Below are 26209 nucleotides of genomic sequence, written 5' to 3'. Positions count from 1 at the left end.
TCTCCCTTTTTTTAAATCATTATTGGCTGCTAGGAGGTGAAAACATCTTCTGCCATTTTATAAGTGCAGAATCATGATAGGACAAAAGCTGATATCTCCCAACCATGTTTCAATATGTTTTGTGTTATTCAATATTGCTACAAACCCTAGTGTGCTGTCTCAGGGGGTTGAAAACAGAGCAGAGAAGATATTCTATATTCTAACAGATTAAGTACAACAGAGAATCAAGTACTATTTTCTTTCTGCTCTTACCGGTTGTGTGCTGTGGAGATCTCCTCATGCTCTCCGAACTCGCTGCGGTAGGCTCCGCTCACCATCCTGGTGCTGGCTTTATGTTCCCCAAACACAGCCTTCATGGCATCTGTGATCTCCCCTACAGAACATCTGGGGAATGCACAACAACATGTCTCAACAACATTTCTCTTTCAATAAAATATACCAGCAGGGTTTCACAACGCTCTCCTTCAATACTCCCTGCCAATTCAGCTTACTTTATTTTTTTAAAATCAGGATTGTCTATTCCATAACAACTGCATTGCACTGATCGCCAGGGAGTCCTGGGTTCAAAGAAAAATGCTGTTATGTATTTCTTAGGTGATTGTTTATGTCATTGTTTCCCAAACTACTGCACTGAGGCTAGGTAACCACCGATAAATCCACAATAATCGAGAATTTCAATAAGCATTTCTCTACGGCTGGCCATGCTTTCCTCCTGGCTACCCCAACCACGGCCAACAGCTTAGCACCCCTCGCAGCTACTTGCCCAAGCCTCCCCAGCTTCTCCTTCACCCAAATCCAGATAGCAGATGTTCTGAAAGAGCTGCAAAATCTGGACCCATACAAATCAGCTGGGAGAGACAATCTGGACCCTCTCTTTCTAAAATTATCCGGCGCCATTGTTGCAACCCATATTACTAGCCTGTTCAACCTCTCTTTCGTATCGTCCGAGATCCCTAAAGATTGGAAAGCTGCCGCGGTCATCCCCCTCTTCAAAGGGGGTGACACTCTAGACCCAAACTGTTATAGACCTATATCCATCCTGCCCTGCCTCTCAAAAGTCTTCGAAAGCCAAGTTAATAAACAGATCACTGACCATTTTGAATGCCACCGTACCTTCTCGCTGTGCAATCCGGTTTCCGAGCTGGTCACGGGTGCACCTCAGCCACGCTCAAGGTACTAAACGATATCATAACCGACATCGAAAAAAGATTGAAGACGGCTGCACAGTACATTGACCTGGCCAAGGCTTTCGACTCTGTCAATCATCACATTCTTATCGGCAGACTCAACAGCCTTGGTCTCTCAAATGACTGCCTCGCCTGGTTCACCAACTACTTCTCAGACAGAGTTCAGTGTGTCAAATCGGAGGGCATGTTGTCCGGACCTCTGGCAGTCTCTATGGGGGTACCACAGGGTTCAATTCTCAGGCCGACTCTTTTCTCTGTATATATCAACGATGTCGCTCTTGCTGCGGGTGATTCTCTGATTCACCTCTACGCAGACGACACCATTCTGTATACATCTGGCCCTTCTTTGGACACTGTTAACAACCCTCCAGACGAGCTTCAATGCCATATAACACTCCTTCCGTGGCCTCCAACTGCTCTTAAACGCTAGTAAAACTAAATGCGTGCTTTTCAACCGTTCGCTGCCCGCACCTGCCCGCCCGTCCAGCATCACTACTCTGGACGGTTCGGACTTAGAATATGTGGACAACTACAAATACCTAGGTGTCTCCTTCCAGACTCATATTAAACATCTCCAATCCAAAATGAAATCTAGAATCGCCTTTCTACTTCGCAACAAAGCCTCCTTCACTCATGCAGCCAAACTTACCCTAGTAAAACGGACCATCCTACCGATCCTCGACTTCGGCGATGTCATTTACAAAATAGCCTTCAACACTCTACTCAGCAAACTGGATGCAGTCTATCACAGTGCCATCCATTTTGTCACCAAAGCCCCATATACCACCCACCACTGCGACCTGTATGCTCAAGTCGGCTGGCCCTCGCTACATATTCGTCGCCAGACCCACTGGCTCCAGGACATCTATAAGTCTTTGCTAGGAAAAGCTCCACCTTATCTCAGCTCACTGCTCACGATAACAACACCCACCCGTAGCATGCGCTCCAGCAGGTAATTCTCACTGGTCATCCCCAAAGCCAACACGTCCTTTGGCCGCCTTTCCTTCCAGTTCTCTGCTGCCAATGACTGGAACGAATTGCAAAAATCACTGAAGCTGGAAACTTATATTTCGCTCACTAACTTTAAACATCAGCTAACCGATCGCTGCAGCTGTACATAGCTCATCCAATCTGCCTACCTCATCCCCATATTGTTTTTATTTATTTTTCTGCTCTTTTGCACACCAGTATTTCTACTTGCACATCATCATCTGCACATCTATCACTCCAGTGTTAATTTGCTAAATTGTAATTTCTTGCTACTATGGCCTATTTATTGCCTTACCTCTTCACGCCATTTGCACACACTGTATATAGACTTTTCTTTTTTCTATTGTGTTATTGACTGTACTCTTGTTTATTCCATGTGTAACTCTGTGTTGTTGTTTGTGTCGCACTGCTTTGCTTTATCTTGGCCAGGTCGCAGTTGTAAATGACAACTTGTTCTCAACTAGCCTACCTGGTTAAATAAAAGGTGAAAAAAACAACAACAAAAAAACCTTTCCTCTCCTAGAGACCTTCCTGTCAGTTCATCTTATTTGAGCTAATCCAGAACTAGTCCACCGGAGTTAAGTTTCCAAAGGGTCTGTGATTGATTACCAGTAGAAGACAAGTGGAACCAGGTGTGCTTGTGCTGAATGGATCAAATAAGTGGAACTGGCTGAACAGCTGAGGGATAAATAACAATATCGCCGTGCACTACATAGGCAATATGTGGCAATTTCAGATTTACCCCATGTCTCCTTTGATTTCATATACTGTACAGTCATTATCGTTTTTAATTGCGTGTATAATCGAGTATGCAATTGCTGCTGAATTAAATGGTTTGCCAGTCCTATAAAGTGCACTACAAGTAAGTCTTACCACCTTCGGTCATGTCTTTACTTTTCCATCTGTTTTACAGCTTGATTTTACAGTGGCTACACTCGCAGGACGCCGTACTTGGGTAATCGAGTTCATCTTCAGTGTGGTCACATAGTAGCCTACTTAACTACATTTTTTACATTTTAGTCATTTAGCAGACGCTCTTATCCAGAGCGACTTACATTTCATTTCATACATTTTTTTCCCCCGTACTGGCCCCCCATGGGAATCGAACCCACAACCCTGGCGTTGCAAACACCATGCGTGCAAACACCATGCTCTACCAGCTGAGCTACAGGGAAGGCCAGACATTGTGCAGTGGCCATTGCTTTACATAGCCACATAGGCCTACACTACACTGAACCCTTATTGTGCAGTGTTTATAACTACACATTAGTGTGGGGTGTTCTGGATCAAAAAGGGTGTTAGTGGCAGTGCGCTGTTGGCCTGGCTGAATTTCCGAGATTATTTTAGAGGCCCCAACTTTACATAGCCACATACTTCAAAACCAACTGGTGTTATAATGTTCTTACAGTGTTCTGTTGGTATGTTTATTCTTCCTGATGGTTTTATGTACACTGCCCTTGGGCATTTTAAAAGGCAGTTATAAAGAAAATGTACTACTGTTGCCATCATCGTTATCATTGTTTACACTATAGAGCATCTTTGTCTGTCTGGCTGTAGAGAATGGTCATATGGTCTGTTAAAATGGCAGCTGTCCCTGTTCTAGCCATTCTTTTACCACATACATAACTTTAAAACCAGAAGTGTTTTAAATCATGTGATGCAAAGTGATTTGGGAAAATCTCAACAAACTAACAGTCCAAAAGTCCAAAAAAACATCCTGAATTAAAGGTTAATGGGATTCTCATTCAGGACTCCGATTTCATATCCACCACCTTTAACAAGGGCAGAGAACTGATCAAATATTTTCAACTAAGACCACAGTTCTCAATCCCATAGATAATAATAAACCAATATTCAGAATTCTTGAAATCTCAGCGTCAGCAGTGGACAGTATTATTAGCTCCTTCAGGAGCTCTAGAACAAAATATGTATTTGGTCTAGACACTGTATTCCCGAAGAGACAAATTCTCTGATTGTCCCTATTGTACATCTAGTTAATCTGTCCATCAAATATGGGTTCTTCCCCAATGCTTGGAAGTCTGCTGCAGTGATACCTGTTTTAAAATCTGGTGACCCAACACTGGTGGAAAATGACCGACCTATAAGCATTCTTCCAGTGCTATAAAAAAGTAGCTGAAAGAGGGGTGGCTGATCATCTGACTGATCACCTCAGTCAGGGCAACTCCATACATCAAATGCAATTTGGAATCACAACTAACCATTCTACCGAAACAGCCAATTGCTATTTTCTGGAGTGCATTAAATCTAAACTGGACATAGGTGGTGGAGTCGCTGCAGTCTTTTTGGATCTTAAAAAGGCCTTTGATACTGTGAATCATGAGGTCCTCCTATCCAAGCTAATCTCCCTTAATGTGTCCACTGAAGTCATTAGTTGGATGTATTCCTATCTGACAAACAGAAGTCAAAGGGTTCGTTTGAGGGACACTCAGTCAGACTCTCTTTACTATAACATTGGGGTCCCATAAGGGTCAATATTAGGCCCCCTTCTGTTTGCCATCTATATAAATGATCTCCCACTGGCTTGCCCACAAGTTAACATGCAGATGTATGCAGATGATACAGTTCTGTATGGTACACTCAAAAATAGACAACTAGTTGTTAACAAGTTAACTGAAGCTATGGTACATGTTTCTAAATGGAAGTCTAATTCTTGCCTGCATTTAAATAGAGAAATACATACAAACAGTCCTTGTCGATAAGAAATCCATTGATTCTTCCCGACGAGCTGTTCTTGTTAATCGAGAGAATCTGAAAGTTGTGTCTAACTTCAGGTATCTCTGTGTCATTTTGGACTCCCAACTTGACATTTAAGAAATATATGAAGAAGGTGATTAACACGGTCAAGTTTGGATTATCCAACTTTAGGATTCTAAGACCTTACCTTCCTCTGGAGGCCGCCAAACTATATATGCATATTATGATCTTCTCACATCTGGGATATTGTCTGGCATGCTGGTAACAAGCAGGAGCTACTATTCTGAAAACAATTGAATCACTCTATTGATAGCTTTAAGCAGTATGTAGATGAAAGCCTTGTCTTTAAGGTCCTGCATGGTCTTGCCCCTCCACCCCTATGCCAGCATATCATGCTCAAGGAAAGCACCTCCAGGATAACAAGGGCAGTAACTAGAGGGGATCGCGTTGTCCCTTTTCGACACAGTAAAATTGGTCAATCGGCCTTCTCTGTTAGAGCTACAATATATTGGAATGCAATGCCCATGGACTTGAGAAACTGCACTGATTATTGTACTTTTACATTTTTATTGAAAACATAGCTCAAATCTATCCAAACCTGTACACATAAGTTATATGCGGTTCCTCATATGTAAGACGACAGTTGATGATAGTGTTGTTGTTGTTAGAATGATATGTTATTGGATGTAATGTATTTGTATTTTGTATTGTTTTAGTGAGTATTTGTATAGTGGCTGCCCAGGGACTACTGGTGAAAATTAGCTTTTGGCTAACCCCGGCACATTTACATGGATGTTGCATTATTGTAATATTGATGTTGATTAATGTGTATTGTCCCCTATAAATAAATAAATACATGTTATGCAACAGAGTGTATTTGTAGGGAGGGATATGTGGTCATTCACGAGAACTTTGTTACTTGTGTAGATTAATTACATTTTACTCAGCTAGTTGGATGAATTGCTTGTATTATTGTTGGGCATGACATGTTCCCATTTTGTGTATAATGAATAGCAAATCAATAGTATTTCATGTATGTGCAAAACAAATTTCCTTCAAGTGTAATAACATTTTGGCATTATTTATATTGACATTTCAGTCAACTTAGCAGACGCTCCTAACCAGAGCGACTTACATTCAACTAGACTAAATTTAGGAGGAAAAACAACCACATACAGTATCACAGTCATGGGGTCTAAGCAAGATTTGGTTGGTTTTTGGTTCATGCAATTCTACTCATTTTGCCATGGGGTGAAGAGGCATTTTAGATATTTTAAAGCTTATTTTGTGAAATTCTACACATTTTGCAATGATATCTGAATGAGAGTGGCTAACAAAGTCAATGGGGGCCCCTTGGAGGTCAGGGCCCGTGGGCACGTGCCCTTCATGCCCGGTTGGCAATTCCGCCATGTTTACTACAAGTTTAAATAGCTGACTCAACTAATTTACCAATCTAAAAACATTTAGAGTGACAATGGAGTGACTGTCATAACAAAAGGAAAACTGCTGATGCACAACCAAATTTCGAAACTGCACCTTGAGTGTTCTACTATTCAACAGTAAGTAAAGTTTCCTTCAAAAGTGACAATGAGCCCAGGGTTGCTGACCATAGGACTAGCGAGGATAGTTTCTCACCTGGCTCTAGCAGCCTCCACAGCCAGCCCCAGCAGGTTCCCCTCCCTGGTACGAGCACACTCCTCTATGGCCGACAGACACCTCTTCGCCACCTCAGCGTCACGACTCGCCCTCACCTGCAGGAGACACACAGACTTGATATACATATAAAACAATATCTTAACTTACTTATTCCTTTTAGCTCCTAGTGAAGCAAATAGCCTCAACAGTGAATCTCCATCGAACCATAATATGTTCTAATTATATTTCTATGGGCTTTTCATTGTATTGATATAATGACATTGTCTACATTGTGGTTTAGTGAGACCATAGACTGTTGTGCCTTAATGGGGTCAGAATTTTGTTTTGCTTTGCTTAATATTGACAATGATGTATTATAATCCATAACACAACCCAATGTTGGCCTGGTTCCCAGTCCAAGGATATCCCTTTGCTTTGCTTCTCCACCTCTCAGTCTTGAACCCTTGCTTTTGTAGAAACCATGTGTCAGAACGAGGGACGTTACATCAAAACGAGACATTATTTTGAGGACAATGTTTGGCACCACATGTTCTGGACAGGAAAATGGCCACTTACTCACAGCCTGGTGGTCCATATCTATTAAGTGCTTTAGCCTAGTTCTCTGCTGTGTTTGTCCGCTGTCATGCATTACCATGACAACAATAGTCAGAGGAGTTGGACAACTCGAATACAGACCAGACTAGGGCTTAAGAATGAGAAGCCAAACCAAAGTCAAACTAAATTGACAGGCTGCTGCCAAGGCAGTACAAAATATCTACAGTACAAAATCCATGTGTACGTGTGTGTATCGTGCGTATGTTATCGTGTGTGTATGCATGTGTCTGTGCCTATGTTTGTGTTGCTTCACTGTCCCCGCTGTTTCATAAGGTGCTTTTTTATCTGTTTAAGTCTAATTTTACTGCTTGCATCAGTTACTTGATGTGGAATAGAGTTCCATGTAGTCATGGTTCTATGTAGTACTGTGTGCCTCCGATAGTCTGTTCTGGACTGTGAAGAGACCTCTTGTGGGTTGTGGCCCTGACATGATTAGAATGACAACAATGTACAACACACTATGACCGAGTGTGGTCTTAGTTCGATGGCATTTTAAATGACAAAAACCACCATTTACATGATAAATACAGGGATTAATTGTCACTACAAACTGGCAATGCCACTGCTTATTTAGCCCACAAGAGGGATCACTTTGACAGTGACTCACTACCTGGCAGCACAATGAAGAGCCAGAAATGTCATTAGGGTTTGAATAATTACAGAAGTTGGCTTCAACTCCTCAAACTGAACATCAGCCAACCAAGCCATTGGACATTCAATTACATTAATGGGGAGTTGATGTGGTGACAAAACGGCAAAAGAATTTTGGTAGGTGAATTGGGCCATTTCACTAATGTTTCCATCCAGAGTGATATTGGTAAGTGTCACAGGCCGGCTCATAGCCTGTGGCAAAAATGAGAGGACATCGACAACTGGTATAGGCCAATTCAAAACGTTCTTTATTATAAAAACAAAACTATTAACTATAAACAAAGAAAAAGGAATGAGGTGTGGAAATGTCATAATGTAAGGTGTATGTAAGGTGCATGGATGCGTGAATATGTATGTGTAAACATGACTGAGTGGAAACTAAATACAGCTACAAAGGAACAAACAAAACCAGATCATACCTGGAGGAGCAGGGAGAAAGAGAGCAAGCTCAGCGAGGAGCCAGAGAAGCTCAGCGAGGAGCCAGAAGCTCAGCGAGGAGCCAGAAGCTCAGCGAGGAGCCAGAAGCTCAGCGAGGTTAGTGGAGCAGTTGGTTAAATACCCTGAGCCCAGGTGGCTCCAATCACACCAGCTGCAATCACTAACGACCCTCCTCTGCCTGCAGGGGGAACCACCCCTGCACTGCAGAGGAGCCATGACAGTAAGATTTTAAATAAAAGTAATTTCATAAACTCTTCTCTCCATTTGCAGGCTTGTTTCAGGTTCAGCTGAGGACAGACTGGGTTTGAGCCCAGCTTGTCACTTGGTAATGAGTTTGTCTTTGTCTTAATTGACCTGTCCTGACTGACCGGAAGTCTTTTCCAGTAGCAGTGATTATGAGTGTGGTTAGGACAACAGAGAATCAGGGGGGGATGGGATGATGTCAGAAAGGCAGGAATTCCTGATTAATAAGTGAAAATCACTACCGGTAACTCAACCTTGACACGGATGGGTTTCCACTCAGACTGCATTTGCCAAGCTAATAACCTTCGTAGAAATTCATTTGATCCTAAACCCTGCCAGAGGAAGGATTCACTTATACGGAGTCTCGAGAACGGAGTAGCACACACACTAATTAAGACATTTGATCACACAGGAAACACTTAACTATGCTTCATATTAAATAACTGTGACACACTGCCTGGAGTTTGATCAACAGCATTGGCACTTGGATTGGAACCAGTGCTATGGTCAAATTAAATTAAAATAGGAGGTCTTTGGCCTACGAACTGCAGTGGTGGGTTTGGGGTTGAACAACTGAAGCATTTGCAGAAAAGTCCTTCATACATATGGTCAAATATGGTGGTGGATCTTTGATGCTATGGGCCTATTTTATTTCCACTGGTCTGGGGCCCTTGTTAAGGTCAACGGCATCATGAACTTTACCAAATACCAGGACATTTTAGCCAAAAACCTGGTTGCCTCTGCCAGGAGGCTGACACAAGCACTAATCAAAATCCACAAAGAAATGGTTAATTGATCATAAAATCTACATTTTGTAATGGCCATCTCAGTCTCCAGACATGAACCCCATTGAAAACCTGTGGTTTGAATTGAAGAGGGCAGTCCAGAAGAGCAGACAAAGGATATCAAGGATCTGGAAAGATTCTGTATGACATTTAAATAAATATGACATTTAAATAGGTTTTCAGCCCCTTAACGCTACTTTGTTGAAGCACCTTTGGCAGCGATTACAGCCTAGAGTCTTGGCACACCTGTATTTGGGGAGTTTCTCGAATCCTCTCAAGCTCTGTCAGGTTGGATGGGAAGTGTCGCTGCACAGCTGCACAGCTATTTTCAGGTCTCTCCAGAGATGTTCGATCAGGTTCAAGTCCAGACTCTAGCTGGGCCACTAAAGGACATTCAGAGACTTGTTCCCTAAGCCACTCCTGAGTTGTCTTGGGTGTGTGCTTAAGGTCGTTATCCTGTTGGAAGGTTAACCATTGCCCCAGTCTGAGGTCCTAAGCACTCTGGAGCAGGTTTTCATCAAGGATCTCTTTACTTTTCTCCAGTCATCTTTCCTGACTAGTCTCCCGGTCCCTGCCGCTGAAAAACATCCCCACAGCACGATGCTGCCACCACCATGCTTCACCGTAGGGATGGTGCCAGGTTTCCTCCAGACATGACTTTTGGCATTCAGGCCAAAAGAGTTCAATCTTGGTTTCATTAGACCAGAGAATCCTGTTTCTTATGGTTCGAGAGTCCTTTAGGTGCCTTTTGGCAAACTCCAAGCAGCCTGTCATGTGCCTTTTACTGAGGAGTGGCTTCCATCTGGCCACACCATCATAAAGGCCTGATTGGTGGAGTGCTGCAGAAGTGGTTGTCCTTCTGGAAGGTTCTCCTATCTCCACAGAGGAAATCTGGAGCTCTGTCAGAGACGACCATCAGGTTCTTGGTCACCCTCCTGACCAAGGCCCTCCTCCCCCGATTTCTCAATTTGGACGGGCGGACAGCTCTAGGAAGAGTCTTGGTGGTTCCAAACTTCTTCCACTTAAGAACGATGGAGGCCACTGTTCTTGGGGACCTTTAAAGCTGCAGACATTTTTTGGTACCCTTCCCCAGATCTGTGCCTCGACACAATCCTGCCTCGGAGCTCTATTCCTTCGACCGCATGGCTTGGTTTTTGTTCTGACATTTACTGTCAACTGTGGGACCTGATACAGACTAAATTGTGAATTACTAAATTGTAAATTGTGTGTGCCTTTCCAAATCATGTCCAATCAATTGAATTTACCACAGGTGGACTCCAATCAAGATGTAGAAACATCAAGGATAATCAATGGAAACAGGATGCACCTGAGCTCAATTTCAAGTCTCATAGCAAAGGTTCTGAATACTTCTGTAAATAGGGTATTTCAGTTTTTTATTTGTAACACATTTGCAAAAATGTCAAAAAACCTGTTTGTGCTTTGTCATTATGGGGGTATTGCATGTAGATTGATGAGGATTTGTTTTCATTTCATCCATTTTAGAATAAGGCTGTAAAGTAACAACATTTGGAAAAAGTCTGAAAAGGGGTCTGAATACTTTCCGAAGGCACTGTATGTGTGCGTGTAAGTCTGTAATGTCTGTATTAATGTTTTTAAATATATGTCAATTCTAAAGTATTTTTGTCTGTAATGTCTTTTTCATTGTGTCGGACTCCAGGAAGACTAGCTGTCACCACTGACATCGACCAATGAGGATCCCAATAAAATTTAAATCCCTCCCAATTTTTCTCCAATCTCATAAAACATTTCAGAAAAAGGCTCAGTGACGTTATCCTCCCAAGGGGAGTATTGAAAACAGGGGTGTCAATCTTTACTTGTTGAACAAAATGTATTTCTCTGTGCAATTGTATTAGTATAAATTAATATAATTTCATTTTTGGGGGGAGCATACAATACAGCTCAGTATTTGTATTATTTCTTTTACACAGTGTTTTTGTTCATCTTTATCAAAGTTGACAATAATTATCAACCTGACTGTAGCTCTATTCCAATGTTAAGTGACCTTCCAGGAGAGGCCGAGAGTGGCACTAATTATACTGTGGCCCACAGCACTAGGTAAACAAATGTCTTCTTGTCAGTAAGCATCTACACATGATTGCTACTCACATTATTACACACATTAACTATCATCATTGCTGACATGTGCACGAGGTGACGCGGTTGGAAAAACATTGAACAGAATGATACTTGATAAATGATAAACACTATAAAATGTGAATGTCAAATTCTATTGAAATATGCCCAAATGATCCCTGAACTGAATCCAACAGAGAGATGAAAATATTTAAAATATTTTTTATTTTCCTTAAAGACAATGTTGACTTTTATATATTTTTTCCACTGAACTACTCTGACTTGATTATTGAGGTAAATCTTCACAGTAACTGAATCTTAAATTCAAATCTGACATGTTTGGTGAAAACCTAGATTGGTTTGCTGCCATGTTCTACTGTTCAGGGCATTACTGTCTCATTGTAATAGAAGTATCTACTGATCTATGATGTGAAACAACCTATGGGACATAAGTAAAAATCTCTTTTCTCTCTTATATCTGATATTGATGACTACAAAATGAGGTAAACCCGCTTCCTGTTCAAATCTGTAAGCAAAGCGAAGATGACCTAGCTATCTGTATGTAAAGTATGTATTGTGGTATTTGGTCTCTATTTTTGCCTTTCCTACTTGTCTTTCCTGTGATGAGCTAGATTTCCATCCAATTGGCAATAGATTTTCATGTGAATATTCTAAATTCAAAAGGCACTCGCACATCTGAGCAATCTTTTTGCAGGTGCATGGTAACAGTTGATCAAGATGAAGGAAAAAGGAAACCGCACACTGCTCTTGATAGTATCACTGATCTTTAATAAGGTTACGTATCGGCCTCACGGCCTTCGTCAGAGCTTTCGTGAGTAAAAAAAAAAAATTGCACCCTTATGTAGACCTAGCCCCACCTACATCCGTTCCACGCATCGAAAGGGGTTGGAGGCGAAGGTGAATATTCTGTGAATATTCTAAAATCCACATAAAAACAATATGCTCATTTTCCCAACAAAGATGTGTTTCCATCAAATTGACTAGTTGGATAAAAAGCTGTGCGCGATGACAGTGCACATAAAAATACTTTTTTCTGATAAATTCCCATGTACCGAATAAAAAATACAAGTTAAATGGGTTTCCATCTCATTTTCAACTCTCACGAAAAATACATTTATGTTGCGTTTTATACCAAAAGTGCCCACTCCGGTATTGGCACGTATGTCCTAGCCAACAGCTCGCAGATAGAGTGGGTATAGCCTACATTATTTATTTATTTTAGTTAGTCTTTATTTAACTATGCAAGTCAGTTAAGAACAAATTCTTATTTACATTTTAGTCATTTAACAGACGCTCTTATCCAGAGCGACTTACAGTAGTGAATGCATACATTTCATACATTTCATACATTTTTTTTTTGTACTGGCCCCCTGTGGGAATCGAACCCACAACCCTGGCGTTGCACACACCATGCTGGCGTTGCAAACACCATGCTCTACCAACTGAGCCACAGGGAAGACCAATGAGATTATTACGGACAAATAAACAAGATTATTTTTATTTGTCAAAATGGCAGCCAAGCATCGATGATCACGTCACAAGAATAAAACCCTCAATATTTATTGGAAAGGTGCATCAATTGAGCTCACCGACATGCTTTCCTGATGAGTTGTAGTGGGAGGACCACACAACATGTTATCGACGTGACTCCCAAGTTTACTTCGATATGATGATTATTATATCAATATTTACGCAAAAAAGTGTTTCCACCGACATTTCCAACATTTGAGGCAGCAGGTAGCCTAGTGGTTAGAGCTTTGGGCCAGTAACCGAAAGGTTGCTGGATCGAATCCCTGAGCTGACAATTGTAAATAAGAATTTGTTCTTAACTGACTTGCCTAGTTAAATAAAGGTTACGTTTAAATTAAAAAAATTACATTTACATATCATTAATTTTACCGACACAAAAAGATCCTACCTTGTGTAGCGTATTTTGTTTTGTCGACATTTGGAAAGTTTACCGACAAATTTTCTGTTTCCATCAGGCCTGTCATTACATTTTTAATCAGACATGTACTTTACTCGCCTAAAAAGGTTGAATGGAAACCTAGTTATTGAGTCAAAACATTTTGCACAAGCAAAAGACACATTTCCATTTTAACTTAAAAATGACGATAAAGCTTTGAACATGAACTCCAGCTTTCATACTGAAGCTGATAGATAAGAGTCTACTATTAAATCTAGGTCCAGGCTGTTTTTAAATTGTCTTGGATCATAGGGCTGTCAATAGGCTATTACTATAATTGGCATGGGCACTGTGAGTACTGTTGGACAATTAGTCTTGTTGTTGGGTAAGGTTAATGTTGCACACCATCTTTCTGAAATCCAACACTCTTAATTTTCTTCCGACCTCAAGTCTCATGATAATGTTATATTTTATAGACAAAAAAAATTCTGAAACAGAGAAAATGTATTCTATTCACAATAAAATAATTAGGTGTGGTGAAAGTGCTAGTAAGGATGATGACTGAGAGCAACATGAGGGGAAAGAGGCTTTCCTCTATTTCATTTTTAAATGTAAACCTTCATCTAACTTTTTCCTCATCTCTCTACAGATGATTCGAGGAAGATCTGTTCAATCTTGTTAGTGTTCAACTGAAAGTTTATAACCTTTCAGTTGAACTTTAACCAATCCAAAGTCTATCCTTTTAATCGAACTTCTAATCTATACATCTCGCATGGGACAAAATATGGTTTGAGCAAAATCTATTTGTAGTATTATAGGTCAGAGGTTGTCAGACGGATGCGATATCTAGAGTCAGTTTAAAAAGATAACTTTTTCCTTAATTTCCAAGAGGTTGTGAACCTTTTGACGGTGATTAGTGTCAAATAGCGAGGTCAAGAAAAACAAAATGGCCTTAGTTGTAATGCAGTGAGGCATTGTAGGCCAACAATACCAGGCTTTTGTCATATGAGATGTTTCCTCAAGTCTGGACTATGTAGACTATCATACTACTACTGTGGAGCCATAACTCTATCAATGCTCACCGACTGATCCACCCAAGGGCCTAACTTGTGCAGCCAGGTCCAGTGTGTGTGTGTGTGTTTTGCCTCCCAGGCCCAAGAAGCAGGCAAAGATGGTGGAGTACTAATTAAAGGTCAATATTTGGAGACGTGTTACTAACCGACCCTCTGGAGAAATGAACGTAAGAGGGCTGGAGGATTGGTTGGGTCGTTTTTTTGAATTGCGCGTTGAGTCTTGGGGTGAGTGTGACACTGACCTTCTTGAGTTTGTCGATCTGCTTGTTGCGTACGTTGGTGTTGTCGATAGCCAGCACATCAACTGACTCCTCTTTCTCGAGACGGTACTTATTCACCCCAACAATCACCTCCGAACCTGGGGGACACAACCAGAGGGACACACAGTCAGAGAGGGGGTAGAGGCAAACACATACTCGCTCATACGCACGCACACACCCACACCCGGCCGGGTCTCCTTGCGTGCTAACCAAGCCGACCCCTGCCATGTTCACAAGACACACCCCAGTGGCCCTGCGAGCCCCCACTATGTTCACAGGACCCGACCCCTGTGAAGGCATCTGATAAGGAGAGCCTTGGGTCCGCAATCAGATCAAAGGCTTAGATGGAGAGGTCAGAGCTCACACACACACACACACACACACACACACACACACACACACAGCCTGTCTGTTATTTTCCCCTCGCCAGTGTTCGCTAGGCCAATGATGAATGTATGATCCTGACTAGAGCTGTGAAAATAGACCGCTCAGATGGTAAATGTTACTTATATTTCGGCAGACTTCCAGGACATGTCTCTTTTAAAGAGCAGCTATGAAATATGGAGTGTGACTATTCTGCCTGAGTGGAGGACTGATGCTTCCAGCATACCCACTGAATTACATATGAGGCATTTTAGGAGGGGAGGTGAGATGATGGAGGGGAGAAGGATGTAAGAAAGAGGAGGGAATAAAAAGAGGAGGGTGGGAGGGAGGGAAAAGAGAACAGAAGGGGGGACAGGGAGTTGGGAAGATGGCAGAAGGACAGGGGTGCATGTGTGCCTGCACTGCACGTGTGTGTTCTGCTGCAGTACCTGAGTCTATGCGAGCCTGTCTGCGAGCAGCACACTCCTCGATGCGTAGTTTAGGAATGCCTTCAGCCACAGCTCTGGCCATGCCTCCCATCTCTTCGATCTCATTGATAAACTACAGGAGGGGATAAAATAAATTGATAAACATCTAATGCATTTAAACATGAACACAATCAATACAAACAGGCATTAAATATACTGTAAAGTGTGTGTGACCCCGACCCATAACCTGTCCCTGACCTCTAACCCCTGACCTCTAACCTCTCACCTTTAGGGCAGTGTTGTAGACATCGTCGGTCAGCGCCTCCATCATGTGTGACCCGCCCCAGGGGTCGGCGACCTTGGGTATCCCAGACTCCTCTTGGATGATTATCTGTGTGTTGCGTGCGATGCGGGCGCTCTTCACCGTTGGTAGACCCAAAGCCTCGTCAAAAGAGTTGGTGTGTAGAGACTGGGTCCCCCCGAACACCGCAGCCATCGCCTCGATCACAGTACGCACCACGTTGTTATACGGGTCCTGGAGAAAACAGAATACACAATACAGAACATATGAAGGTCATAATAGATTGAATTAGACTAGACCAGTTGGTGTAAAGTGACTGTGTAGGACAGGAAGTGACCTCTTTAAGGACAGATGATGCAAGTATCAGATAACAGCTGAGTTCAGCGCTTATTAGAGGAGATAAGACTAGGGAGATAAGACTAGATCAGGTGTAAAGAGACTAGGTTCACCCCATTTACATGATTTGGCCTCGATCAAATAAAGTTATTATGCGTTTTGTCCGCCCACCTGTTCAGTGAGGGACCAGCCTGAGGTCTGACAGTGGGTCCTGAGGAGCAGAGACTTGGCCAGCTTGGGTTGGAACTTCTCCTTAATGAGCGTGGCCCACAGCCTCCTGCCTGCCCTCAGCTTGGCAATCTCCATGTAGAAGTTCATACCGATACCCCAGAAGAACGACAACCTAGAGGAGAGAGGGGTATAGCACCCGAGTATCAAATGTTTGAAGAACATTTTATTTGGTTTTACTTAACACTCTGTATCCAAGTATGCATGTCCTTTGTTGGAAAGCACATTCCCTATGAGATTTCAAAGTATACCATTCTATAGACATGAGATACAGGTAACTAGCAAAATATAGGAAACACCAACATCGTCTCCTATTAGGACATTGGGTCATCAGAACAGCTTCAATGCGCCTTGGCATAGATTCTACAAGTGTCTGGAACTCTATTGGAGGGATGCGACACCATTCTTCCACGAGAAATTCCATCATTTGGTGTTTTGTTGATGGAAAACACTGTCTCAGGCACGGCTTCAGAATCTCCCACAAGGGTTCACTTGGGTTGAGATCTGGCTACTGAGACACACACACACACACACACCCACCCTTTAAACCATATGCTCCTTTGAGACCCCTCTTTCAAAGTCATTGAGATCTCTTCTTCTAGCCATGGTAGCCAAAATAATGGGCAACTGAGCATTTTTATACATGACCCTAAGCATGATGGGATGTTAATTACTTAACTAATACAGGAACCACACCTGTGTGGAAGCACCTGCTTCCAATATACTTTGTATCCCTAATGTACTCAAGTGTTTCCTTTATTTTGTCAGTTACCTGTCTGTTATTATCCACACGTTCATATTGATGCTCCAGAGAAATTACTAGGAGGACAAGTTGCCCACATAGGGTGTTTACAGACAAAACACAAAGATGTAATAAATCAATAAGTACGGTTAAAACTCCCAAAAGGAATGAATAGACAGTTAAAGTGTAGAGCAGAGTGTTGTAACGGCAGAGATCTCAGCTGAGGACAATTATAGCTTACAGCAATTCATTGAATGCAAGCAATATCGCTCTATCGATTTTGACAGTCCTAACAAGACCCTAATGCTATGCACATGCCATACATCATTACCGCTCAGGGGGAACCCGTCAATCAATAACACTGCAGGGTGTGTCTGTGTGTACATGCATGGACTAACTACAGTCACCTACCTCTGTGATTATCTACGTGACTGACAGTAAGGTGACTTGAGAAATTTTGACAAAAAGGATCTGCATTATTGTAGATGTCAAAATGAGTGACTAAATGAACAATGGACTAAACGCAGGCTGGCTAAAACTCGTGGCTAAATGAAAGGACAGTCAATTCACAGCAACTTTAAAATACTTCCTTTGAACAACCACACATCAATCAGCAGTCTGTCCTTCACCCTAGGGAGTCATTTAGAGTGTGTGTCCTCTGACCTCGCTGCAAATCACATGGCTCTGCATCAAAAACATGACATGAACCAGTAAGCCAGAGAGGACAGTCTGTGAATAACTGAATAGTGGAGAGGAGACCTCTGTCTATCTGACAGGACATTCACTGCTCTGAGACACTGGGAATGGCACAGGGAAGTCACAAAGAGAACCTCTCCAGAAACAACCCATGGCCACTAACTCTGAGGCACTGCATCACACAGGAATGAGGTCCCTGGGACAACACACATGGTATGATCTCACTCTGTGTGTGCGCACACCTGGGGGCGAACTCATCTATAGTGAGGCCAGCTTTCAGCCCAGTGCGGCAGTACTCCAGGCCGTTGGCGATGGTGTAGGCCACCTCCAAGATGGCGTCCGCCCCGGCCTCCTGGAGATGGTAACCACTGATGGAGATGGAGTTGAACTTGGGCATGTGCTACCGGAGGAAACAACCAGTCATTCAACCAATCAATCAATCAATCATAACAATAATCAATCAATCATGATGGGGAAACAGTGTGAGTTCAGTCACGGACCTCCTGTGTTTGAGGTACGTGCCTGTATCTTAAGTTAGATGTTACTTCCGTGGAAATAAAAAAAAAGAGGACTTTTACTGTATTTGCAAGGCAGCGAGGTACAGAGGACGCTTTACCCTGTTGTAGCTTTAAGGTCCTTACCTTGGACGTGTAGGCAAAGATATCAGCGATGGCGTGCATGGAAGGTTCCGGGGGGAAGATATAGGTGTTGCGCACCATGAACTCCTTCAGGATGTCATTCTGGATAGTTCCTGTCAGCTTCTCCTTGGGTACCCCCTGCTCCTCCCCCGTCACGATGAACATGGCCAGCACCGGGATCACTGCTCCATTCATCGTCATAGAAACCGACATCTTCTCCAGCGGGATGCCGTCGAACAGCATCTTGGTGTCCTCCACAGTATCTATGGCGACCCCAGCCATTCCGACATCACCATGGACACGGGGGTTGTCGGAGTCATACCCGCGGTGAGTCGGGAGGTCGAAGGCCACCGAGAGACCCTGTTGACCCGCTGTAGAAAGAGAGAGCGAGAGGGGAAGTGAGAGAGAGAGAGAGAGAGAAGTTACACTTATTACAATGGGAGAGGTAACCAAAAATAAGCACATAAAAACACGTATTTAAATGTTGTTTTATTAACCTATAAAGTAGAGAAAGAACCCTTGCCTGATTAAACCTGACAGAGTCCATTTCCAGACAGACCACAATCACAAGATTTACAAGTGCCACTCAGCCTCCAACAACCTGGGTTCACTTCAATATTCTATCATAAAACCCCAGTTGGTCACACCAGCAGTGAGTATTGTGCAGTACCTTTAATGTTGTCCCGGTAGAACTTGTTGCTCTCCTCCACGGTGCTGAAGCCAGCATACTGCCTGATGGTCCAGGGCCTGAACGTGTACATGGTGGGGTAAGGCCCCCTAGTGTAAGGGAAGACCCCCGGCAGTTCGTCTGGCTTCGTTGCAGAGTCTGCTTTAGTGTAGACGGGTTTGATGTTGAGGCCCTCCGGCGTGCGCCAGATCAGGTCTTCTGGGTTCTTCCCTTTCAGTTGTTTTTTGGCCAGGCTGGCCCACTCCGGGTGCAGATCCACTTCATCCTGACAGGACGTTGCGGTACGAAACTGTCGGGAGTGTGTCTGTGAGCGTGTGTTGATGAAGCCGTGTGAGGAGCAGGGAGCTCCTAGAAGTTGGCGTGCAGCCAGAGCTGCACATGTCCTCTGTGCGGTCAGCATGATGGGCCTGGATCAGTATCACATGAGACACAGGAGGAGAGGAATGAAAAACAGAGGGACAAGAATGAGACATCAGGAAATCACTCTGGTTTCATTTGTTGAGTATTGGTAATTTCCATGTAAAAAGGACCCATGAGCACCAACATTGGGTGTCAAATGAAAGCTAACTCTATATTTTTCTGAAAATAAGTCAAATTTACATTTTTAAATCATTTTCCATTAACAAAATGAGCAATAAGCGAAGGCTTTGATTTCTTGTCAAACAGATAGAAAATGGACCATAAAAAACATCTACCAGAAAAAGTCTTAAAAGGTATTAGAAATACATCAAAATAATGTAGAAATATTTAGTTTAGGATCATTTTTGCTGCCTTCTGTAAGTTCTGTTACCAAAAAAAATAATATTTTAAATGTTTTCTAATTTCTCTCCCTCATGAGTTCACATAAGTAACAAGTAAAGGTAGGCCTATCAACTAGTTACGGTAAGTTTTTAATGATATACATTTGTTTATGAATTATTAAGTGATTAAAATGTGAAATTCTGTTACCAAATCTGTAAAATTATTTCAGAAAAATTTCAGCATACGCCCCAATAGAGAGAGGATGGATGGAGGGTGGTGTGTGTGTTATTTATAGAGGGAATGAGACGAGAGAAAATAGATATTGAAGACATGCAGAATGAATAAAATATGGTTCTGCATAGTGACAATGATGTATGACTGAGTCCCCTAAGGACAAGGCCATGAGGGAGTTAACAGAGCTTGACACACACACACAGTGGCTTGTGATGCGTTGTATGTGAACAGTCCTAAGAAGATAGTGTAGTCATAGTGAGGGTTCTTGGATGAGTAACTATGGAGCCAGACTGGCTGGCCAGTAATGGGCCCTAATGTAGACTGGGGCATCTACAGTGCATTTGGAAAGTATTCAGACCCCTTGACTTTTTCCACATTTTGTTGCGTTACAGCCTTAATCTAAAATTGATTAAATAGATTGTTTTTCCTCATCAATCTACACACAATACTCAATAATGACAAAGCTAATTTATTACAAATAAAAAACTGAAATCTCATTTACATAAGTATTCAGACCCTTTATTCAGTACTTTGTTGAAGCACCTTCGACAGCGATTACAGCATCAAGTCTTCTTGGGTATGATGCTACAAGCTTGGCACACTTACATTTGGGGAGTTTCTCCCATTCTTCTCTGCAGATCCTCTCAAGCTCTGTCAGGTTGGATGGGTAGCATCGCTGCACAGCTATTTTCAAGTCACTCCAGAGATGTTCGTTCGGGTTCAAGTCCGGACTCTGGCTGGGCCACTCAATGACATTCAGAGACTTGAACTCCTGCATCGTCTTGGCTGTGTGCTTAGGGTCGTTGTCCTGTTGGAAGGTAAACCTTCGCCCCAGTCTGAGGTCCTGAGCGCTCTGGAGCAGGTTTTCATCAAGGATCTCTCTGTACTTTGCTCTGTTCATTTTTGCCTCAATCCTGACTAGTCTCCCAGTACCTGCCGCTGAAAAACATCCCCACACCATGATGTTCCCACCACCATGCTTCATCGTAGTGATGGTGCCAGGTTTCCTCCAGATGTGACGCTTGGCATTCAGACCAGAGAATCCTGTTTCTAATGGTTCGATAGTCCTTTAAATGCATTTTGGAAAACTCCAAGCAGGCTGTCATGTGCCTTTTACTGAGGAGTGGCTTCCGTCTGGCCACTCTACCATAAAACCTGATTGGTGGAGTGCTGCAGAGATGGTTGTCCTTCTGAAAATTTCTCCCATCTCCACAGAGGAACTCTAGAGTTCTGTCAGTGACCGGGTTCTTGGTCACCTCCCTGACCAAGGCCCTTCTCCCCCGACTGCTCAGTTTGGCCAGGCGGCCAACTCTAAAAAGAGTCTCGGTGGTTCAAAACTTCTTCCATTTAAGAATGATGGAGGCCACTGTGTTCTTGGTGACCTTCAAAGCTGCAGAAATATTTTGGTATCCTTCCCCAGATCTGTGCCTCGACACATCCTGTCTCAGAGATCTACAAATAATTCCTCCGACCTCATGGCTTGATTTTTGCTCTGACATACAGTGTCAACGGTGGGACCTTATATAGACAGGTGTGTGCCTTTCCAAATCATGTCCAATCAATTGAATTTACCACAGGTGGACTCCAAACAAGTTGTAGAAACATCTCAAGGATGATCAATGGAAACAGGATGCACCTGAGTTTAATTTCGAGTCTCATAGCAAAGGGTCTGAATATGTATGTACATTTTTCTCCAGTAGTGCTCACTTCACAAGCTCAGGGCACAACTGGCCCAGCATGCATTTGTAGTCTACTTGTGCGCTCTATAGCCCCTTGCTTTAGCTACTGTCATCTAGTATGCTAAATATTTTCGTAAAGAAACTGATAAAACACACAGGTAAAAAGTCAAGGTAACTTACCAAGATGAGGACCAAGAGCAAGAGAGGGAGTGTGGTGATGTACTGCAGTGTCCACAATTAAAGAATCATTGTGGAATCTGAAAAGACAGGTATCTGAAAGCATGACGCTGTAGGCCTACTTACTACGCGCACATGCTAACAGAAAGGAACGAGGTGGGTATCTAGCTAAGTGTGTCATTGTAGCAAAGTATTTATAACCCCAAAGAATTGATCTCTAGTTCGATCATTTTCGTTCTATTATCTCTATACAATAGGCCATAATTGATTTTGGCCCAATAGGCTTGGAATATGACCTCTTTCAATGAGCTTTCTGCTTTGATAGGGTTATTTTACCTAAAATATTTTAGGCCTACCTACAGAAAGAAAATAAAAAACAACGCATCCCTGCCCAGTCTGGCACGCTCTGCTACTATACTCTGGTGTGAGCCAACATTACATGACCATTGGACTATGATAATGGTAATTGCAGAGTAACAGTGAAGTTCATAGTTTATATTTTTGAGAAATGAAGGCAGATACATTTTCAATAATTTTCCATCTTAAGAATTAGGCATAAATAACAGATGTAAAAGGGGTCTTACAAAACATCTACCAGAAAAAGTCTTAAAAAGGTATTAGAAATACATCTAAATAATGTTTAAGTAAAGACCCCTGCCAACTAATATCAACACATATTTCATTTTGGAGAAATGGTTTGCCTTCTGTAAATTTAAGAATCATTCCATTACCAAAAACCCACATATCCAAGATATTTTCTACTTTCTCTCCCTCATGAGGAGGGAGGATAATGAAAGTTCACACAAGTAACAAGTAAACGTAGACCTACCAATTAGTTTGTGTTTTTACCGATATAAATGTTGGTTTATGATTTACCAAATTGATAACAGAATAACCAAAAACAGAATTACTGCAATTGAATTGGCTACAAAGGAAATCATAGTTGGGTCACCTGCTAGCGTTCTCTCACCTGCTACTGTTCTCCCTCTCCCTCCAAATCTCAACCAATCCTAGATGTTTGTTTCAAAAGTTTGTATAGCACAGTACAGCAGAGTACAGTACAGTAAAGAAAAGTAGAGTACAGTACATTACAGTAGAATTTGGTTTAGTCCAGACCAACAAACTTTGGTCTTGTTTGGTGGCGGAGCTCATTACAATAACAGCGAGTGTGTAGAATAACGTTGCATATTTCTACCTTTGTGTACCTATTTAGGATACATCATCATAAAAAGAGTGACATTCATATCAACCATTATGCATTTCTGTGTCGTACAGTTCAGTGTCACATCATAGCTGACACCCATTCTTTCTGCAGACATCTTTGAATCTTAATTCGGAGCAGATATTTAAGAGTTTTTGGAAAAAGTGGTCACATAAAAAAACAGAGGGAGATTATACAGAAATTATGTTACCAAACACTGCATCTGCACAGTTCTTCCAGAAAATGTGTTTTTGTAAAAATAAAAGTGTCAGTGTAAATTGATTTTTTAAAGTAGTCCTTGTGTATGGTTTGTTAAACTTTGAACTCAATGGTTTTGGTTTGGCGTACATTTTAAGTGAAAAACCACATTGCTACATTAACTCACTGCGTATCGCACACAGTGTTCTGTACACTTGACCTTATTTGGCCTACGCCCAACAAAAATATACTTTCCAGGTCACTCTCACACACACACACACACACACACACACACACACACACACACACACACCCCAACAGAAAGATGAATTTCTTCCCTTTCTAACAAAATCAAGCCAAAGACATTACACAATCCATCTCTGCCACCTGCAGGAGTAATGGGGCTGATTCTAAAAAGTGCTTGGGGGGGCTTTGGCTTAGAGCAGGTGGGGAGAACTGTCCAGTGGCAAAACTCATTTTCTACCCGATTTATCAATTACATTAAAACACCATAGAGTTTATAAAATGTTTCATAACAGACCTTTTTTTGATTTAGTGTCTGAAATTAACAAACAGTGCCACGTTTGTATATAATGGTGCCACCAGAGTTCGCTACTACTCAGTGGTTCTCAAAGTGGGGTCTGCAACCAGATCCAAAAATAAAAAATATTATTCTTATTTATATTACTAACAACAACAGATTAAACACATTTTGGCCAAGGGCTCTGTGGAATAAGTTGTGTGTAATACCATACAATTTGATATTATTAATCTACAATTTGGGCCTGGGAGGCTCACAGGGATATTTGTATCCGCAATACTCCACCAATTATACATTTTTCAACTCAATACTTCTTGTATTCCGCCAAAATGTTTTGACTTCGCCAATGTGCATCGTGGGATTTTGTGAGTAGATATTGTCTACTAATTGGTTGGTGATGTCATTGGAAACATATTTTTGACTACAAAAACATAGAAACGTGACACATATGTTGATGTTGGGGTGGTGCTGGAGAATTTTCCTTTAAGCTTTAAAACTCCTCCTGGAAAAATGTTTAGAATTGCAGGATATTAGCTTTAAAGCGGCAACAACAAAAAAATCTCTCTGCCCACATAACAAAATATGTAGAATTACAGGAAAATAGGGTTGTCACCAGTATTGCGATACAACAATACCTGATTTTCATGGCAAAAAGGAAAACACAAAGCAGAATAAACTCTTATGTCCTATAAAAAAAACCTGTTGTATGTAAAATATTATGTGCTATAGCTGGTATCGTGACAACACTACAGGAAATTAACTTAAAAACGGCTCTCTCCTTTGCCTTTAAAATGTGCCTTACCAGGAAGGCCTATACCAGAGACTTGGTTCGCCCGGCCATGCACTGCCGAAGTCATAGTAAAACTCTTTGTATGCCATTTTTAGCGCACTCGAGTTGTGTTCTGATTATGGGGGTCCTGGATTAATTTGTTGTCACAAAAGGGGTCCCAGGCCCCAAAAAGTTGGAGAACCCCTTACACAAGGAACAGAGGCTGTCACTGCTTTCGAGAATCATTACTGCTCAAAGTGATTGATTGTCTTTGTGGTCAATAAATTCACAATTTGATAACATGTACACTATTTATTGATAATGTCTTGTCAAATAATAAATGCATCGGTAAACGCTGTATGATGCACCGTTAATGCTGTACGATACGTCGCAACCCGGAACAAAATAAAGTTCGCGTCAGAGGGGGTTTCTTTTTCAGCTTTTCTCAAATATTATTTGGCCTTGACCATGTCAATCAAAGCTTGAAAAGAACCGTATACAATTCCCCGGATGTTGCTGCTAACATGTTGGCCACATTCCTCTACTTTCTATACATTATTGGCGTTGCTAACGCCTGCATAGGTATTTTACTTATCAGCTAACCACATATGTCATGGCAATCTGTCAGGTGATTACATAGTTGATGACAATGCACTGCATTGGTTAACCTGGCGTTCCAACGGGGTTGCAATGAAATGAATGGCCCTACAGCTAATGGTTACCGACTGACAGATTGTTATTGGTGTTTTCAAGACAATTCGGACATTTTGAGTTTCCTATTGGTCGATTCTAACAATGTTTTCCAATTCCGAGTTGTCTTGCACGCGGCAATAAATGTGTGGAATTCCCCTGCTTAGATGTTGGCCTGCATTAAGCTAACGCCATACTCACGATGTACGATACGCAGTGGTACCATACGATAAACGTTTCTTGAGGAGCCAACTGCTACGGTCACGTCTGTATCGCACAAACAAAACACGCAAGTCATTGCAGCGGCTAGTAGGACGACAGTAAGGTTCGCTGCATGTTCTTACGCACCCGTTAGCAAGCTAGCTATAGCTACCTAGCTAGCTAGTAATGCCCTGGCATATATGCAAACAAACTTTGACGCATAGTTTATTTTAAACCAAAACGTAAAATGGGCTGCAAGACAGTCTGTCGCTAACATTATACAGAAGGGTAGTTTCTCAGAGTTCAGAAATGACAAATAATTTTTTAAGTATACATTCTGACCTTGTTTTGTTACGTTCTCAGTTGCGTTGCTGTAAAATGCGTATGTTTGTCCAGCCAATAATATTTCATAACATTAGTAATCGACCAATCACAACCTAGCACCGCTTGTTAAACTCCGCCCTATGACACAGGACGTAAAAAGGAAGCAAAGATATTTGTTTAGTGATGAGATGTATCACTCCCGCTCTATATAAGTATTCGTCGAAAGTGTAAAGTATGTACTATCGCTATGTCGCCAGAAGATGACTCTGTTCCTTCGCAATTTTTTCTCCTAGTTGGATTGAAACGTTTGAAATGCTTATTTGCGAAGGGGAGTTTGAATATTGTCTGAATAGTATTAATCTAATCTATTCAGCTCTCGATCTTCAACACACACAACTCAAGTTTACAGATTTTCAATAAA

At 41.9% G+C, this 26209-nt stretch overlaps 1 protein-coding gene across 4 annotated transcripts in view; it reads right to left on the bottom strand.

Annotated features, from left to right (window-relative positions):
- Positions 1–26030, bottom strand: part of mmut (methylmalonyl CoA mutase) — a 46451-nt gene extending 20421 nt beyond the window's left edge. For 2 of the 4 annotated variants that reach the window (XM_014145213.2, XM_045695882.1), the window contains exons 1-10: positions 25807–26030; positions 19016–19440; positions 18349–18716; positions 17950–18107; positions 16213–16384; positions 15691–15939; positions 15426–15537; positions 14596–14711; positions 6528–6643; positions 253–384 (exon numbers count right to left, since the gene is read on the bottom strand). In XM_014145213.2, the coding sequence (XP_014000688.1) occupies positions 253–384; positions 6528–6643; positions 14596–14711; positions 15426–15537; positions 15691–15939; positions 16213–16384; positions 17950–18107; positions 18349–18716; positions 19016–19433 (1841 nt within the window). In that variant the 5' untranslated portion in view covers positions 19434–19440; positions 25807–26030. Of the gene's footprint in view, positions 1–252; positions 385–6527; positions 6644–14595; positions 14712–15425; positions 15538–15690; positions 15940–16212; positions 16385–17949; positions 18108–18348; positions 18717–19015; positions 19441–21867; positions 22169–25464; positions 25531–25806 lie in introns of those variants that run through there. The other 2 variants (XM_014145214.2, XM_014145215.2) reach the window with 2 other exon arrangements.
- Between the last annotated feature and the right edge of the window lie 179 nt (positions 26031–26209).

This window comes from Salmo salar, chromosome ssa15 (genome assembly GCF_905237065.1).
Source record: "Salmo salar chromosome ssa15, Ssal_v3.1, whole genome shotgun sequence".
In the NCBI taxonomy this organism is placed as follows: domain Eukaryota; kingdom Metazoa; phylum Chordata; class Actinopteri; order Salmoniformes; family Salmonidae; genus Salmo; species Salmo salar.
The sequence above is the reverse complement of the archived record's forward strand: the minus strand, read 5'-3'. Positions and strand labels throughout refer to the sequence as shown.